The 19,293-nt window shown below is 38.4% G+C and overlaps 1 protein-coding gene across 2 annotated transcripts in view; it reads left to right on the top strand.

The window, feature by feature from the left end:
- The window catches only part of SLC12A2 (solute carrier family 12 member 2), an 86,704-nt gene that overhangs the window by 50,549 nt on the left and 16,862 nt on the right, over positions 1 to 19,293 (top strand). For both annotated transcript variants that reach the window (XM_084880947.1, XM_084880948.1), the window contains exons 13-19: positions 866 to 967; positions 4,647 to 4,802; positions 6,083 to 6,182; positions 9,815 to 9,926; positions 12,628 to 12,768; positions 17,314 to 17,420; positions 18,501 to 18,580. In XM_084880947.1, the coding sequence (XP_084737073.1) occupies positions 866 to 967; positions 4,647 to 4,802; positions 6,083 to 6,182; positions 9,815 to 9,926; positions 12,628 to 12,768; positions 17,314 to 17,420; positions 18,501 to 18,580 (798 nt within the window). The remainder of the gene's footprint in view (positions 1 to 865; positions 968 to 4,646; positions 4,803 to 6,082; positions 6,183 to 9,814; positions 9,927 to 12,627; positions 12,769 to 17,313; positions 17,421 to 18,500; positions 18,581 to 19,293) is intronic.

Here is a 19,293-nt window from a genome sequence, read left to right on the forward strand (position 1 = left end):
AAAGAGTGCTTAAAAATACTGCAAATAATAGCACTCAATACATATTTTCTTAAATTTTTACTATCACTAAGTCCCTATTACTGGTAGAAAGGACTGTTAGGTTCTTGTCCCTAAAAAATTCAATAACAGCATAAAGAAAAGGATTTCAGCATGTCCTCTAAAAGTGGGGCCTCTTCTTGCCTGCTCTTTGCCTCTGATCACCTGTCCATTCGACTTTTATTAAAAGTCTGATTATACTACCAGGTGTGGAAACTAACTCTCATGTAATATTAAGTATGTATTTGGTATAGCTGCTTTTTGAGAATAAGTTGACAACATTTAGTAAAATTTCCCGAAACTCAGCAGTTCTCTTTAGGGGAATGTACCCTACAGAATCTTGCATTTATGCCCATATACAAAAATGTTTTTAGTGTTAATTATAATAGTGAAAACTGGAAGCAACGTGAATATCTATCAGTGGAAGAACAAAACTGCAGAATAATATTTAGCAGTATAAAAGAATGAACTTGGTTTCCATGTATCAATATGGATAAACTTCAAATATAGAAAGTGTAAAGTCAAATTGCGTGTAACTTTTAAAACACCCAAACAATACTGCATAATACTAGTTGGCTATGTTTTATGTATGTAGTAAAACTATACAGAATTGGAAAAAGAATATACCAGTTTTAGAAGAGTGATGTATACAGGGGGTTTCAACAGTAACTTTCAGATTTGATTTCTGAAAAGTAAAGTATGTTATTTAATCTGGATAGCCAATATAGAAATAGATTAATTCCATTATCTGATGTTTTGAAATGATTCATAATTTTGAAAAGTTAAAAATGTCTAATATGTCAGTAAATGTGCCTTGTTTCTTTTGCAGCTGAACTGAATGTTATTGCTCCAATTATCTCTAACTTCTTCCTTGCATCCTATGCACTCATCAATTTTTCAGTATTCCATGCATCACTTGCAAAATCTCCAGGTGATTTTACACTTTTAAAAAGTTTTTTAAATGTAATGTCTTTGATTTTAGAGGAAATAAAACATACATTTTAGAAAATAGTATGTGTGGGATTAGCTCATTAATGCTCAGTCTGCCTTTATAATTGAGTCAAATTGAGTCTTCAAAGATCTCTTTATTGTGAAGTTTACTGGTAATATTTTGTATTTTGTTTTAAAAATCTGAGCAGCACTGTGAAAGACTTTTTTGTTTTGTTTTCATTTATCTGCTTTGTCTTTCAGTTCTAAGAATATTATAATACTCAGGACCCAGTGCACAAATTCGTGCACCTTGAAAGGAACTGTGGGCCACAAGGCTGCAGTGGGCACAGGGGCGGGTCTTAGCTGGCCCCTCCTGCTGCAGCTGCTGGTGCTATCTGCCAGCAGCCCCACTCCCACCACTGCTGAGCGCAGAGCAATTAGGGTTGGCGCCAGTAGCAGATGCAAGCAGGGCTGGCACCAACAGTGGGTACAAGCAGCAGCTGCTAACCCGATTGCCCGTCAAGGGCAATTGGGGCTGGCAGCTGCCACTTGCACCTGCTGATGGACCCGAGCCACTGGGACCAGCGCTGGGGGCTGGTGGTGGGTGTGAGCAGCAGCTCTGGTGATGGCAGCAGGTGCGAGTGGGTCCATCGCCGGCAGCGGGTGTGAGAGGCAGCTACTAGCCCCAATTACCCCTCAGAAGTAGGGGGAGGTGGAGAAGCCCTGAGGGGCGATTGGGGCCAGCAGCGGGTGCAAGCAGTGGCTCTAGCTGGCATCAGCAGCAGGTGCAAGCACCAGGCAGGACCATGGTGTGGGGGAGCAAAGAATTTTCAGTAACCACCAGAGGCCCAGCCAGATGACAGCGACTGGCACCCTGCCTTGTTCTGGTGGTCCCCACCCCAACCTGATCCACCATCCCACCATGGCCAATGCCCACCATGTTCCACACACACCCCTTGGTGGTCAGCACATATCAATAAAAGAGTAATATGCAAATTGACCATACCTCCGCTACACCTACCAGCCAATGGGAAATGAGTATGCAAATTAACCCAACCAAGTTGGCTGCAGCCAGGGAGCAAGCAGGAGGCTTGGGTTTCCTGAGCAATGGAGGAAGCCAAGCTTTCTACTCACTCTGGCCTGCCATGAACTCCACTCAAGGCTACAAAGTTTCAAATACAGAAGATAAATAAATCCCAACAAAAATGGCTGTGGCCACGGAGCCAGCAGGAGGCATGGGTTTCCCCCGCAATGGAAGAAGCCAAATTTCCTAGCCTGCCCTGCCCTGCACTCAAGGCTACAAAGTTTCAATTATAGAAGATACATAAATCCCAGATATCAGGGTCTCCGCTTGGGTCACCAGAGGATGTGGCCAGCCTGCAAACCACGACAGGCCACTTGCCCAGGCTGTCCCACGCCCTAGGGAAGCCCACCCTGATCCGGACTCCCTTCAGGGCAAACCAGCCAGTCCCCACCTGTGCATCAGGCCTCTATCCTCCTATCTAATAAAAGAGTAATATGTAAATTGACTGTCACTCCAATACACAAGATGGCTGCCTCCATGTGGTGAAAGATGGCCACCAGAAGAAGGAAGTTGGGGGTGACCAGGCATACAAAGGAGGGCAGTTGGGGGTGGTCTGGCCAGCAGGGGAGGGCAGTCTGGGTGGTCAGGCCAGCAGGGGAGGGCAGTTGGGGTGATCAAACTTGCAAGGAAGGGCAGTTGGGGGTGACCAGGCCTGCAGGGGAGGATAGTTAGGGGCAATCAGGCTGGCAGGGAAGCAGTTAGACATTAATCAGGCTGACAGGGGAGTGGTTAGGGGGTGATCAGGCTGGCAGGCAGAGTGGTTAGGGGCAATAAGGAAGGCAGGCAGGTGAGCAGTTGGGAGCCAGCAGTCCTGGATTGTGAGAAGGATGTTCAACTGACCAGAAGGATTGGGCCTAAATGGGTAGTTGGACATCCCTTGAGGGGTCCCAGATTGGAGAGGGTGCAGGCTAGGCTGAGAGACACCCCACCCCCACTGTGCATGAATTTCATGCACCAGGCCTCTACTATTATATAAATAGTTAACCTTTCCAGAAATATTTTTAACACAGTGTGTTTTATGGAGTTATTTTATAGGAGGTCTTTATCAACTGAAAATACTTTCTGTTAGAGAATTTTTGTTATAAACCATGACACCAGTTGGACCTCAGGGAAGGAAATGGAGGAACAAAAGTAGTTTTCCTTTAAGGGACCTAAAAGTCTCTCAGAATAAGAAAGAATAAAGTACGGAAACTTAGAACATGAATACCTTAGTTTCATATTTTACTTTAAAAATTTAAATTTTAGAGATGGGTGTGGCTGTAAATTTGTAACACAGGGATCTTTGTGTTGGAGTTTTTAATTTTAATTTTATTTTTAAAAATATATTTTTGATTATTTTACAGAGAGGAAGGGAGAGGGAGAGGGATAGACAACTAGAAACATCGATCAGCTGCCTCCTGCACACTCCCTACTGGAGAAGTGCCCACAACCAAGGTACATGCCCTTGACCAGAATTGAACCTGGGACCTTTAGTCCGCAGGCTGACACTATCCACTGAGTCAAAACTGGTTGGGGCTGTGTTGGATTTTAAAAACATATGTATTTATTAAATTAAAACTGCTTTAATTTGAATGTATGAATACCAATATCTTAGTTGTGAAGTTGTAGTATCATTTTGCAAGATGTTATAATTGGGAGAAACAAGGTAAGGGTAACTGGAATCTATTATTTCTCAGAACTCTGTGTGAATTTATAATTATCTCAAAATTAAGTTTAATTTTAAAAACATAAATTGTATAGAATAGATTTAACATAGTGCCTGTGGAACTAACTATGAATGAACATTTTAGAACATGGTCTTCAACATTTTCTTCGGTGAAGCTTAATTTATAAATAATTCACCAAATGGGAAGATATGTTTCTATTATTAACTCTTAGGTGTGTTTTGTTGTTGTTTTTAGTAAGTAGATGAATTTTTTTTCTTTAAAAAAAATTTTTTTTTGATTTTTTTTTTTTTACAGAGAGGAAGGGGAAGGGATAGAGAGTTAGAAACATCAATGAGAGAGAAACATCCATCAGCTGCCTCCTGCACACCTCCCACTGGGGATGTGCCTGCAACCAAGGTAAATGCCCTTGACTGGAATAGAACCTGGGACCCCTCAGTCCACAGGCCGACATTCCATCCTCTGAGCCAAACCGGTCAGGGCAGTGAATGAAGTTTTAACAATGCTCAAGAACATTTTGTTTAAACTGGTTGGCATATTCATTAGAATATGGATATGTCTCATACTAAAAATCAAGAAAAAACCACCACACTATTTAGGTCTCAATTTAAACTTCTTTTTAAAAACTGTCTTTAGTTTTAAGTGTTCACTGTGATAGGCTGATTTACACGTTTTTGGGTAAAAAGTTTACTGGATACAGAGCTAGTAAGATAAATAATGTGGAAGTAAATAGGTGTACCCTTTTCATGACCATCAAGAATTATGAAATCATGATCTATGATAGTCTATGACTTTACTGTTATATTTAAAGCCCTCTCTTGGAGCAGCCATAAAGAAAGTTATTTTTGCATACATGTGAACTATTGTCTAAAGCAGATGAGGCGAGGTATGTGACTGACTTGTATTTTATCTATTTTATTTGTTATTGATAGGATGGCGTCCTGCATTCAAATACTACAATATGTGGATATCGCTTATTGGAGCAATTCTTTGTTGCATAGTGATGTTTGTCATTAATTGGTGGGCTGCATTGCTGACATATGTGATAGTCCTTGGGCTATATATTTATGTTACCTATAAAAAGCCAGGTCAGTAACCTTTTTTATTTAGTATTTCAAGCTAGAAACACCTAGCAATTCTTTGTTATTTTCCATATCAAAGCATCATCTGATACATAATTAAATGGTACTTGGTATAGCCAAATTGGTCAGGGTTATATAAAACTTCAAATATTTTATTTCCAAATACATGTAGTTTTATTGAAAGAATTGTGACATTTTACTCTATGGAATTCTATTCTTCCCCATAAATTAAATTTAATCTTACTTGTAGAAATATAACAAGTTTATGAATTTAACATTTTGTAGCACTCAACAAATTTTAAAATTATTATTTGAAAGGATTAGATTTGCAGTACTATAGAAGCTTGATAGCTTAATAAGCATATATATGTATGATCTACCTATTGTACCTACTGTAATAACATGAAATTCACAGAATACCAGAAGACTTAGTATCTTCCCACTAGCTCACTGTGTGGCAGGGAAAACTGGACTAACATGTTTTAACTGCGAAATGGTCAAAGATTACCTCGAATGTGTTTTATTAATATCTTGGTATATCTTCACATCAGATGATGCTAAGCTATATTAAGGATTGGTCCACTATTCACTATGGTAACCTGTAACACTGAAGAAAGATCCAATGATACAGGTTTAAAAGATTTTGGCTTAACAGAATAGATTAGGAAGAGATTACAAGAGTAGTTGCAATGTAGTCGTGAGGTAACATTACGTAATTCTAATACTACAGGATGAAGTTTTGGATTACAGTGGTGGCTTTAGAAATGAAATGGACAAAGAATATATTATTTTAACCATCTTAGAAGGAATCATTTCTCTAATATGCCTATTTAGTCTCTAAAGTAACAAATGCCAAAAATCATTTGTGTTTAGGCTGTTTATCAATAAGAAAAAAAATTGTCTTATTAAAATAAAACTGTTAAGTACTATAAATAACATTTGGAGAGCTGCCTCTTTTCCTTTTAACCTTTGGCAATATAAACAATAATTTCAAAATGTTTCCTTTATTTATAAAACACTCTTGAATTGCACGCATAGTATGTCTGCAGCCCTGTCATCTCCGTCTTTTCTAAATTGTACTTTCTCTTTAAATGCAATTACAGTTCACATTAGCATTTTCATAATGTCATGCTGTGAACTTCAACTATTAAAAGTTTCAACTATAATAGTTTATTTTAGCAACTGACTTTTTAAACGGGAAAGCATTGTTTACTTCTCTTTGTGTCTCATTGATTACTGATTGGCTGTTAATACTGGTGTTCTGCATGAACACTGTCTTCCCACAGATGTGAACTGGGGATCCTCCACACAAGCCCTGACTTACCTGAGTGCTCTGCAGCATTCCATTCGCCTTTCTGGAGTGGAAGACCATGTGAAAAACTTTAGGTAAGTGATAAGGTGGCAATCAGTTATTTGTCTTAGGTGGCAATCAGTTATTCAGTTACTGTTCAGTAACATTTTTATATACTGGTATTTCATGAGAAGTTCTCTAAAAGTATACATAGAATATTAGTTGTTGTTGGACTTGGGCAGTTAGTCAAAAACAAGACTGAGGTTCTTAGTTATCAAATTTTACAAAGAGGTAAATTATCATCTACAAAATGTCATCTGAAGACTTCTATTTTTATATTTTTCCATTGATTTTTTTAAAATTTTATTTTAGAGAGAGAGAGTGGAAGAGAGGGAGGAAGAGGAGAGAGAGAGAGAGAGAGAGAGAGAGAGAGAGAGAGAGAGAGAGAGAGAGAGAGAGAGATATTATGGTGAAAAGATACATTGATTGGTTGCCTGTCACACATGCCCCAACCAGAGCCAGAGATTGAACCTGCAACCCAGGTGTGTGCCTTTGAGCAGAAATCAACCCTGTGACCCTGTGGAGGTTGGGCCAACACTCTAACCACTGAGGAGCAATAGTGGTCAGGGCTCACCTGAAGACTTTGATTTATTTATTTTAAATATTTTTATTGACTTCAGAGAGGAAGGGAAAGAGAGAGAGAAATAGAAACACCGATGAGAGAGAATGCCTCCTGCACAGCCCCTACTGGGGAGAGAGCCCACAACCTGGGCGTGTGCTATGACCAGGAATCAAACTGTGACCTCCTGGTTCATAGGTGGATGCTCAACTACTGAGCCACACCAGCCAGGCTCATCTGAAGCCTTTTAAATGGTAGGCATCATCTTCTCTGTGACCACTGAAATCATATAAATAGTTTATAACTATTAAGTAATAAATCCATAACTTTTTGACATCTTGTATTTTGTAATTTTATGGTGTTACATATTTTCATGTTAATTGCTTCTTTCTCATCTTTGACGAACAGAAACCAGTTTTAATGACAGTCAATGTCGTACAATAGAGTATTTATTACTGTTTTTCTCAAATGACTTTATATTTTAATATTTTTGCACAGTTAACTTAAAAATTATTCCATAATGTAAGTAAACACAGAAATATGTTGCATGTTTGTCAGTGAAGCAAAAGGGAAAATGATTTTTCAGAAACCCTAAAGAGAGGATAAGCACCAGCAAAGACTTGCCATACCAAATTTTTCCCAGTAGGAAAAGTTTTTGTGTGTTCTTTTGTTATTTATTTCGATCCACCTCTCCTTTTTTGTCAAATGAAAAGTTCCCAGAGACCACAGATCTTCAGCTTTGGAGTAAAGAGAAACTGAAAAAAGAAAAAGTAATGAGAGGCCGTCTCTAGCAAGTGAGCCCTAGCTAATAGGACTGCAGAAGGACATCGTAATGATGGGAATAATTTGGGTTTGTCTAGTTGCTTCTTTTTTACCCCCTCACTTGAGGATATGCTTTTTTTTATCGATTTCAGAGAGAAATAGACATTTATGTGAGGTAGAAACATTGATTGGTTTGTCATCCATACCATGAAACCCAGGGATGTGCCCTGACTGGAAATTGAACCAACTGAGCCACCTGGGCCAGGGGTGTCAATGAGAACTTTAAACCACTCCTTATTTTAGTTTCTTTAACAAGTTGTGTGCGCCCCCCCCCCCCCCCCCCCCCCCCCCCGCCATGTCCAGATGTATCTAACTGCCTCTAACTCCTAGGCTTTTGGATAATTTTTTTAGATGTAAAATCATGTAGCTTCACAGATTTCTGTTGTGTTCATTTAGGATTTAGCTTTTTCCTAATTTGTAAAATCCTTTATTCTTCCATCTATTTTCTAGCTATTAATAGTTCAATACTGTTGTAGCCTATTGTAAATATTCTTTATATTTTCCTGGTGTTGTGCCTTAAAAAAATCTCATGATATCATGAGATGTTCATACTCTGTCATTGTTATTAACCGTCATCCCTAATATATTTTGTGCCATACCTTTTTTGGTATGATAAAACTGTACCAAATAATGTATGCCTTTGTGCTATGTTTACTATTAAGATAAGAACTACAAATTAATTTCCCAAAGTAATATTGAGTATAACTTAAATTACCATAACAAAAAGTTGAAAAAAAATAGTGCCTAAATAAGATAGACATCGGTGTTATGTGATATTCCAGAGACAGATGGATGATTCATGGTAATTAGATTTGCTGCACTTGGTCATTCGGGTCACACATTCTTTGTATCTTCTCAGTCAGCCATTCCATAGGAGGTGTTTTTGTCAAAGTGGTCAATGTCATTACTCCATCCATCGTCTAGCTTATAGGAAAGTATGGAAGGTGGCCAGCTTCCTTATTAAAGGACACAACCTGGACACAGGAATATCATGTGGGCTGTAGACCAGTCAAGAGGCTAGTTTTAGCTGCTAGGAAGGCTAAAAATGTAATCTGTGGCTGGGAGCCTACCTAACCTGCTAACGCTCATGTGGGGCAGTGGACTATATAGCGGGCCGGGCCACAGAGGATGATTTCATGTTTAATTGCTCCAAAGCAGCACTCCCAGACTGAACTGGTTTTTCAGACAGCTTGCTAAAATGGTGAATGTTAATATATTTTCCATTTCAGGATTTCATGCTTATTGTATGAGTATGGTCAGTAACTAACCTAATAATTAGTGATGAAGGCAGAATTTTTAGTCTACTTTTTGTTATTTTGTTTTAATTATACAAATTCTTGTTCTAAATTTTTTTTATCTGTTTGAAATTACAAAAAGGATACCTAGATATTTTTTCATCAAAAAACTGATTTTTATTTGTACTCAGGGAAAGTAAATATGTAAGTTATGCCTCTGTCATTTCAATTGAATTTTTTTTTTATATATATTTTATTGATTTTGTACAGAGAGGAAGGGAGAGAGATAGAGAGTTAGAAATATCGATGAGAGAGAGTCATCGATCAGCTGCCTCTTGCACACCCCCTACTGGGGATATGCCCGCAACCAAGGTACATGCCGTTGACCGGAATCGAACCCGGGACCCGTCAGTCCCCAAGCCGACGCTCTATCCATTGAGCCAAACCGGTCTCGGCTCAATTGAATTTTTGTTCTCACCTTAATTAATTAGATTGAAAACCTTTAGTCCAAATAGAACCCTTTTTTTGTCACCATAGATGCTTTTACTTATATGGCAGCAGCCATAAAAATTAGGCTAGAATATAGAGGGCTAATATTACAAAGCAGAAGTACTAGTAATTATCATGTGATCAAGCTAAGAAGGATAGTGACCTGTTTTTTGTGCTCTGAGGAAGTTTTATGAATTCCATGAAAGAACTGGGATATTTATTACCTTTAGAAGATGCACAGTTGTCACATAATTTTTAATCAGTATGGTCGTTTCCCTCTGTAATACCTACCAGAATCTTGATATATAATACTACCTATCACTTTTGAAGAACATTTGGATGATGTTTGTTCTAAGAAGGTTCTGTTTCTGCATTTCTCATATATCAAGAAACCCTGGCTACAGGCATCTTTTATGAGAATCCTCTGGCCTGGGTCTTGAGGACACTTACATAAATGAAATTCTAGTGTAATAATATGTTCTTCGAGAAACAACTTAAAGTCATGTCCTTGTTGCCAAAAACCTAAACTCTAATTTTGTTTTTATTTTCAATCTTAAACTAGGCCGCAGTGTCTTGTTATGACAGGTGCTCCAAACTCACGCCCAGCTCTACTTCATCTTGTCCATGATTTCACAAAAAATGTTGGTTTGATGATCTGTGGTCATGTACATATGGTAAGTGTTTGTTTTCTATACTAAAACATTTTTTTACTGTGTATATAATTTATAATTTATGGGACTTCCTAAACCTGAAATAGTTTTATAAGATAAACAAATCTGTTGCATGTGTTTTTTGAAAGAGGCAGTTATTTTTGTCATAATGTTTTTGCTGCTAAACTGTCTTAAAGTCCTATTTCTAAAACGATATTGGAATTTGAAATCTTAATTGTTTTTTTTATTTATTTTGAGTAGATTTAGCAAACTATATTGCCCTTATAGAATGGTTTGGTTAGGCAAAGTAGCTTCTTGATAACCAAGTAAGGGGGCTAAATGAAATGTAGTATGTACTTTTTTCTTACTGAAATTTCTCATGAAGTCCTGAGAATATTTGCTTACCAGGAAAAAAGGTTGGAGGAGGTAGACAAATCACCATGAATATTTCTAGTACCAGTATATAAGAAGAGTAGAGCGAATACTGAATTTACAAGTTCAAACCCTTTTAATTATTCATTAATTTTTGTTTTTACCATGAGTAAAAAAATATTAAAAATAGTGGTAAACCTTTGTCCAAAAGTAGTTTTCTGTTTTTTGGCATCTTGGCTATTTGAAAACAGTCACTAGAAGATGAATCACCTGTTCTGCATAAGAAATTAGAGTAATTATTTGTCAGATTAGCATTTCTCCCAAGTTCTATTGTTTGGCACTAGAAATGTGTATTGTATGTCCATTTCCAAGCCCCTGCTAGATTTGCTCTTCTAATTAAATAGGAGCAAAGTCAAAGCTGTGTTGTGTGTGTAGGGTGGTCGAAGAACACATTGAGACACTGATCCCACTTGGGACCTGAGGAGTTTTCTAGTTTGTCTCCAAGTTCATCAATTCAAGTGGGAATATTGAGCATAAGAAATTAGATATGGGGCAATTTTTCTATGAGGAAAGATAAGTTGTATTTTCTTTTACTTATTCATGTGTAATTAGAGAATGCTCTTAAACTTAGTTTTAGATTTTTGCTTTATACATCCTATCTAATAAAAGAGTGATATACAAATTGACCGTCACTCCAAGAACACAAGATGGCTCCCCCATGTGGTCAAAGATGGCCTCTACAAGATGGCCTGCAGGGGAGGGCAGTGTGGGCAGTTAGGGAGGACCAGGCCAGCACAGGAGGGCAGTTGTGGATGACCAGGCCTGGAGGGGAGGGCATTTGAGGGGAGACCAGGCCTGCAGGGGAGGGCAGTTGGGGGTGACCAGGTCGGCAGGGGAGGGCAGTTAGGGGTGTCTGGGCCAGCAGGGGAGGACACTTAGGGGCAATCGGGCTGGCAGGGGAGTGGTTAAGAGGTGATCAGGCTGGCAGGCAGAAGCAGTTAGGGGCAATCAGGCAAAGGCAGGTGAGTGGTTGGGAGCTAGGACTTCCTAAACCTGAAATAGTTTTTACTAGAACACAGTGTAGCTTCGGGTAGAGAACATGTACACTGTGTTCTAGTAAAAAGCCTGCTCAGATTGGCCAGAGTCAGAGAGGCGGTCTATTAAAAAAAGAACTGGTGTTGCCTCGGAAGTGGTGGGTAGTCTTATACAGTCTTATACAGTCCTGGAATGTGAGAAGAATCCCAGATTGGAGGGGGTGCAGGCTGGGCTGAGAGACACCTCCCCACCCCCCATGCATGAATTTTGTGCACTGGGCCTCTAGTTTGTATATAACACATTTATGTGTTGCTTACAAGGATCAGATTGAATTGCAAGTTTAAAAAGCTCATTTCCAGCCCTGGTCAGTGTGGGTCAGTGGCTAGAGTGTCATCCTGAGCACTGAAGGGTCTTGGGTTCCATTTCTGGTCAAGGGCACACTCCTGGGTTGCGAGTTGGGTCTCTCCCCTCTCAGGCCCTTGTGAGAGGCAACCAATGAAGATCTCTCTCTCTCTCTCTCTCTCTCTCTCTCTCTCTCTCTCTCTCTCTCTCTCTCTCTCTTCCTCTCCCCCTTCTTCCTTCTCTCCCTTCCATTCTTAAAAGCAATGGGGGAAAAAATATCCTCAGGTGAAGTTTAACAACAACAATGAGAAAGAAAGATGTACTTTATGTTTTTCAGTCTGTGTTTCTTCCTCTTCTATTCTCTCTTCTACAGGCACTCCCTGTGTGCCTTTACTGTTTCATCACTCCATCTTTTTTTTATAATCAAGTATTGGAAAGAATTCACTTACATGAAAATGAAATGCCTTATTATACTCTTCTCCCCAACCCCCAATGTTTAGGCACCTTGTTTAAGCCAATATACCGTATTTCCTGGCGTATAAGACGACCCCCTAATTTTACAGTTAAAACATAGGTTTAGGCCTATGTTCGCTGTATAAGACTACCCACCACTTCCGAGGCAACACCAGTTCTTTTTTTAATAGACCGCCTCTCTGACTCTGGCCAATCTGAGCAGGCTTTTTACTAGAACACAGTGTACATGTTCTCTACCCGAAGCTACACTGTGTTCTAGTAAAAAGCCTGCTCAGATTGGCCAGAGTCAGAGAGGCGGTCTATTAAAAAAAGAACTGGTGTTGCCTCGGAAGTGGTGGGTAGTCTTATACAGCGAATATAAGCCTAAACCTGTTTTAACTGTAAAATTAGGGGGTCGTCTTATACACCCGGTCATCTTATACGCCGGAAAATGGTAATAGATTTTTATAAATGAGGAATAGATTATCTTTCAATTAAAGATATTAATATTTTTACCTTACAGGGACCTCGAAGACAAGCCATGAAAGAGATGTCCATTGATCAAGCTAAATATCAGCGATGGCTTATTAAAAACAAAATGAAAGCCTTTTATGCTCCAGTACATGCAGATGACTTGAGAGAAGGAGCACAGTATTTGATGCAGGTAAATTTCTTATGCCTTTCAAATGATATTTTAGTTTATTGTAAGCTCTTAAAAGCTCTCATTCTATTTCATTCTTCATATTGATATAGATGGTAAACCTTTTAAAATATCTGTATTAAAGTAAAATACGAAGATATGTATAATTTGAGAGTTAAAGGAACTATAAAAACAATATGCTTTTGGCTTACTGAAGAACCTATTATCTTAGCCTATTTCTCTAACTGTATTGGGTTTTGTTTTGTTTTGTAGGAGTATGATGTAATGGCAGCCCTTATTTAGTTTTTTAAAAAATTCTACGTAGTTCTTTCTCACTGTTTCTTTACTAGTACTAAACTTAGACTTCTTTTTCAGTTTATGCTATGGCATATAGTAGCCCGATTGTTGGATTTAGAATCAGCTGTATGTTTAAAAGCTACACTGCCACTTCCTTATTATGGAATTTGGACTGAGCAAGTTAATAAAATTATCTGAAACTCAGTTTCATCTCCCCTAAAGGTTGTGGGAAACAAAAAAAAAAATGGGTTGATACAGTGTTTGCCAACAGATTTTTTTATAGGAACCCCTTTCTTCAAAAGAAGCTTTCTCATTGTTAATTGTGGAGCTGTTTTTGCTAAATCAAAGTTGGAGGCTCAGTACTCTCACCTAAGCCCTTTCTGTTTTGTGTTTCTTTAAAACTTGACAAACACAAGGTTAAGAATAGGTTAGGCAATCCTCAGGATTCATAGGAGGTGAGAGTGGAGTTGCTTTGACAGATATGAGACTATAGTTTTTAAGACACTGTGGTATTGCAATGAAACAAAATAGAAGAAATAGAGCCACCCATTTAGGAAATTTAATATTTGACTGAGGTAGCATTGAAAGGATGAGCTGGGATGACTGATTATCCATGGATTAAAGACATGTATGAAAGGCCAATTTTTAAAAACTTTTATAGGAAAGATTTTTAAAAATATATATTTTTATTGACTTTTTACAGAGAGGAAGGGAGAGGGGTAGAGAGTTAGAAACATCGATGAGAGAGGAACATTGATCAGCTGCTTCCTGCACACCCCCAACCGGGGATGTGCCCGCAACCAAGGTACATGCCCTTGCTGGAATCGAACCTGGGACCTTTCAGTCCACAGACCGACACTCTATCCACTGAGCCAAACCTGTTTTGGCTAGGAAAGATTTTTTTTAAAAAATGAGACAATGCTTTTCTGCTTATTATGACAACGAAAAAAGGAAGCCATACACCAAAGGAGATAGATCAGAATATACAGGGTAGATTTACGGTTAAGAGTACTTACATTAGTAACTATCATATTATTTTCCATACGAACAATTGTAAACCTACTTTTGTCCACCATGTATAAAGCAATACTATCTATCTATACTAATAAAAGAGAAGATGCAAATTGACCATACCACAATGCCCACTAGCCAATCAGGAGTGGGTATGCAAATAAAAACCAACAAAGATGGTGGGTTAATTTGCATACACAGGCACCATGTGGGCGTGGGTGGGATGCTTGCTTGCATTGTCACCATGGCAACAATGCAGGTGTTCTGCATGGCCCCAGCCACACTGGGCAGCGTGGTAAGGCAGAAAGGCGGCTCCAGCCGGAGTGAAGACAGTGCCAGCAGCCAGGGGAAGGAAGCATCATTCTTGCACAAATCATCATTCATCGGGTGTGTGTGTGTGTATAAAAGGCTAATATGCTAAGTGTCCGACCATCCAACCAACCGCTATGACACGTACTGACCACCAGGGGGCAGACTCTCAACGCATGAGCTGCTGTGACGCACACTGGCCATTTACAGAGAAATGGCACCATGGATCTGATGCCCACGAAGCAATACTCGTTTCCCCCCAAGTGGGACAGAGGCCCCACCATCACTCCAGAGCAACATCCCACCAAATCACAGTCCACACTGCTGAGACCCCATAGTGCAAAATGGAGCCCACAGCCCAGCCCAGCCCGGAAACATGGCTGTGGGTGCCACGTAATGACATCACATAGCAATGCCCAGCTTCCTCTCCCTAGTGACTTTCCTCCTTGGAGCTTCTTTAGCCCAGGAACACAGATGGAAACATTTTACACTTTAACCAAATGTCCATTAAGTGTTTTCCTGTGCCTCATCTTATTTGTTCCTCACAGAAGTCCTGGAATAGGTAGATAGGAGACTTGGTGGAATCCTATTTTCTTTTCATTAGCTGGAAAATGGAGATTTAGAAAGTTTAGAAACTTGACCTGACTGAAAAGAAGTAATAAATGGTGGATCTTAAAAATGTCTTCAGGTTTTCTCACTGCGCAGAACATAGTCAAACTCTGCTGCAGTTAAATATTTTACCCTTTGTTCTCCCTGTGTAATCTACAATAATAATGTGCTTCATGTTGATGTTTACTGCTGTGTTTCTGACAGTTACCTGGAAGAAAAGTTGGGGTGCTTCTCTGGGCTGAAAAAAGTTTAGCTAAGGTCTAATTAAGCAAATTTATTATAGAAAGCTCTCACTGGCACCAACCACACGCATGTGTTTCAATCTGTCATTGTCTATCGTGAATTTGGTTGACACTTGTATTATAGGGAAAAGGCGAGTAGTGATATTAACCCTTTGCACTCTGCTGTCCCCTCTCAGGGGACATCGGAATTCTAGCATATCACTCGGATGTCCCCTCTCAGGGGGGACATCGCAGTTTATTAGTGATTACAGGGAATTGAGTTAATTCAATGCACGTTTCCGCCGCAAAGTAGCGTCGAGTAGCTGGTAGCCAATGTCCAGAATGGTTCGGAGTGCAAAGGGTTAAAATATTTCTTAAAATATTTCTTCTAATTAATTTCCTTTCAATGTACATGGATTCGTGCACTGGGCCACTAGTAAATTAGTAAGAGAAAAAAGGGAGCAAAGATACAAGGTGAAGAGGAAACCTATATGATAGAAATAAAAATTAAAACTGCATACCTATCAAAGTAACCAAAATTAAGCCTGCCAAGTGTTAAAAATTATGTAGAACAATTGGAATCTTTGAACTGTGTGGTAGATTGGACAGTCACTTTGGACAGCAACTTGGCAATGTCCTGCAAATTTCTAAGTGCGGATATCCTAGGACATTTCATTCTTAAGATTATACCTTAGAGGAAATTTTACATGTGAAAAAGGCTATCTGAAACTTCTGACCAACACCATATGTGATAGTGGGGGGGGGGGGGTGGAAGAAGAAGAAGAAACTTCAGCCTTCAGCTGTCAATCACAAAATTAAATTGTGGTGTAATAATACAATGGAACTCTATATAACGGTAAAAGGAGCCTTATATATCAAAAATAAACTTTAAAAAGTATTAAGGAAAAACTGCAAGTTATATGAATAATTTTAAAATACAAACTTTTTAAATATGTAAGCTTAAAGTATATACGTATGTATGTCTAAATAATGGAATATATAGTGAAAATACAAATGGTGCATGAGAAAGATACACAGGACACTTGATGAGTGTAATGTTTACTTTTTTAAGCTAGGCGGTGGGTGGGTACATGATTATTTACTACATTATTCACCTTTGTGTGCAAAATATTTAAGTAATTCAAGTAGAATGTGACTCCCGTTCACCAAGTTGGTTCTAGTGGGTAAATCTTACTGCTTTCCTACAGTTTATAGGAACATTTTGGTAACTACTTATATATTTAATAAACGTTATGGAAGAAAGTGTTTTCTTAGAGCAATGGTTCTTAAACTTCATTATGCAGGAGAATCACCTAATAGACTTATTAAAATACACACTGCTAGGCCCCCCTTTGAAATGATTTCAGTAGGTCAGAGGTAAGACCCAATAATTAGCATTTCCAAAAAGTTTCCACATGATGCTCTTGCTGTATAGTTCAGGCACTTTACATTGATATTTCCACTTGTAGGGAATATCTAGGATAAGCAAGACTAAAGGCAATGTTACCAGGTCTGGAGGAAGGTGAGAATGAGTGATTATTGCTTAATGGTTACAGAATTTCTGATTTGACAGATTTGGAAATAGGAGGTGGGGTTAGTTGTATATTAATTGTAAATATAATTAATGTCAATGAATTGTACATTTTTAAATGGTAAAATGTTTTAATTTATTTTACTACAATAATACACACACCCTGGGAATTGAGTTTTAAAAATCTTACAAAAGGAGTGGTTCATTGTTTTTTGGGGGGCATTTAGTATTGATGTGATTCAGAACTGTAACCAACAATGCATTTAGCCTTTAGATTAGGGGTGTCGAACTCAATCAGAGAAGGGGCCAAAATCTAAAATCCAGCCTAAATCGCGGGCCGAATGGTTTACTGAACAGTCATAAACTAACAATGTCATAAACTGACAGCGGAGTGCAGTGATGACAGCGCGGTGCGGGCCACATTGCAAGGCCTGGCGGGCTGGATTTGGCCCGCGGGCCTTGTGTTTGACACATGTGCTTTAGATGTTTTAATGGCTATTTTCAAAAGATGTAACTGAGAAAACTCCTGTTACTATGATTTTTATAAAAGACTAAGTATATCTTTAAAGTTGTATTTTTCTTATATTTTAGGCTGCTGGTCTTGGGCGTATGAAACCAAACACACTTGTCCTTGGATTTAAAAAAGATTGGTTGCAAGCAGATATGAGGGATGTGGATATGTATATAAATGTATTCCAGTAAGTATCCTTTTAATTCAATAACTTAGTTCAGAAAATGTTAATTTTGAAAGCTTTCACTGATTTTTGAAGCCTGTTTTTCATATAGTCTTTAGTAGTAGAAGCATAAGAATGAAAAGAATCACACTTATCTGGGTTTGTAATTGATCTATTAATGAAACATTTTGACTGATCTTTTGTCTTTATATAGACATGAACATTCATACACATATAGGGTGTCCAAAAAAAATGTATACACACACTTTGAATAATTATAAAGGCAGTGTTTATTAAAAACACATTTTCTTTTCAAAACTGAACTATCAGCTAAAGTTTGTATAGATTTTTTTGGGGAAATCATACACACACACACACTGAGTGGCCAGATTATTATGATCTCTGAACATATAATAATCTGGCCACTCAGTGTGTGTGTGTGTGTGTGTGTGTGTGTGTGTGTGTGTGTGTAATTAGAGGCCTGGTACATGAATTCCTACATAGTGGGGTTTGGCCAGCCTGGCCATGGGGACATGAGCAGTTAGCCGTTCTGCCTGCTGGTAGAGGAGACAATTTGCCTATTAGCCTTTTATTATATAGGATGTACACTGAGTGGCCAGATTATTATGCGTTCAGAGATCATAATAATAATGCCACACACACAAACACGCATTTCTCCTTTGAGAAATGATCCCTTCATTCTCTACAATCTGATCTAATTCTCAGTAATAAAATCCATTTTTGTCTTCATGTATTTCTCTTGACTTTAGGGATATAAGTTTAAATTAAATAATGGTTTGGCTCCATAAATTTAACTTGTTTCTGATAGGATAAAAATAGTTACTGCTTTAAATAGCTGCTTTAGGTAGATTATCAATATTATAAAGATCTTTATGCAAACAGTTTTAGAAACATTACAGTAAAAGAGAAAGGAATGGTATTGTATTTGAAACTATCTTGGCTCACACTATGGTGAGCATATTAAAGAATTTTAAGCATATTAAAGAATCAGACATTTAAAGCTGAAAGTAATTTTAAAAATCTTCAATTATTGCCTTCATTTTAGAGAGGAGGGACAATTTTTTTTTCTTTTTCCTATTATAGTGATGCCTTTGACATACAATATGGAGTAGTGGTTATTCGCCTAAAAGAGGGTCTGGATATATCTCATCTTCAAGGACAAGGTAAATCTTTTTTGAAATAACTTTTTATTTTAAATATATAAATTACTTTGTTAGAAAAGTATGTCTTACAAGTCCTTCAATAATTTTAATGTTTATTATCTGTTGTGTTATGTACTTAGTTAATGGCATTTTAAGATCAGATCTGGTTTCAGCCAGTGTGGCTCAGCGATTGAGTCAACCCATGAACCAGGAAGTCATGGTTCGATGCCTGTCAGAGCAAATGCCTGGGTTGTGGACTTGATCTCCAGTAGGGGGTGTGCAGAATACAGCCAATTGATGATTCTTACCAGTGATATTTCTGTCTCTCACACTCCCTTCATCTTTCAGAAATCAATAAAAATATATTAAAAAAACAAAAAAAAAGGTCACATGTTTGGCTCCACTAAAGTTTGTGCTTTTTCATTCATTATACTAACTTGGATAATGGCTAGTGATTACAGAATAAAATTCAATACAATCATCAGTTTAAGAGAAACAAACATTGGTAACGATTCTAAATTGGCCAAATTTGTAAAAATATCCTATATAATAAAGCCCTAATATGCAAATCGACCAAACAGCAGAACGACTGGTTGCTATGATGCACACTGACCACCAGGGGGCAGACACTCAATGCAGGAGCTTCCTCTGGTGGTCAGTGTGCTCCCATTGGGGGAGCATTGCTCAGCTAGAAGCCAGGCTCACGGTTTGTGAGTGCAGTGGCAGCGCTAAGG

This window comes from Pipistrellus hanaki, assembly GCF_964339955.1.
Source record: "Pipistrellus hanaki genome assembly, chromosome: 4".
Lineage (NCBI taxonomy): Eukaryota > Metazoa > Chordata > Mammalia > Chiroptera > Vespertilionidae > Pipistrellus > Pipistrellus hanaki.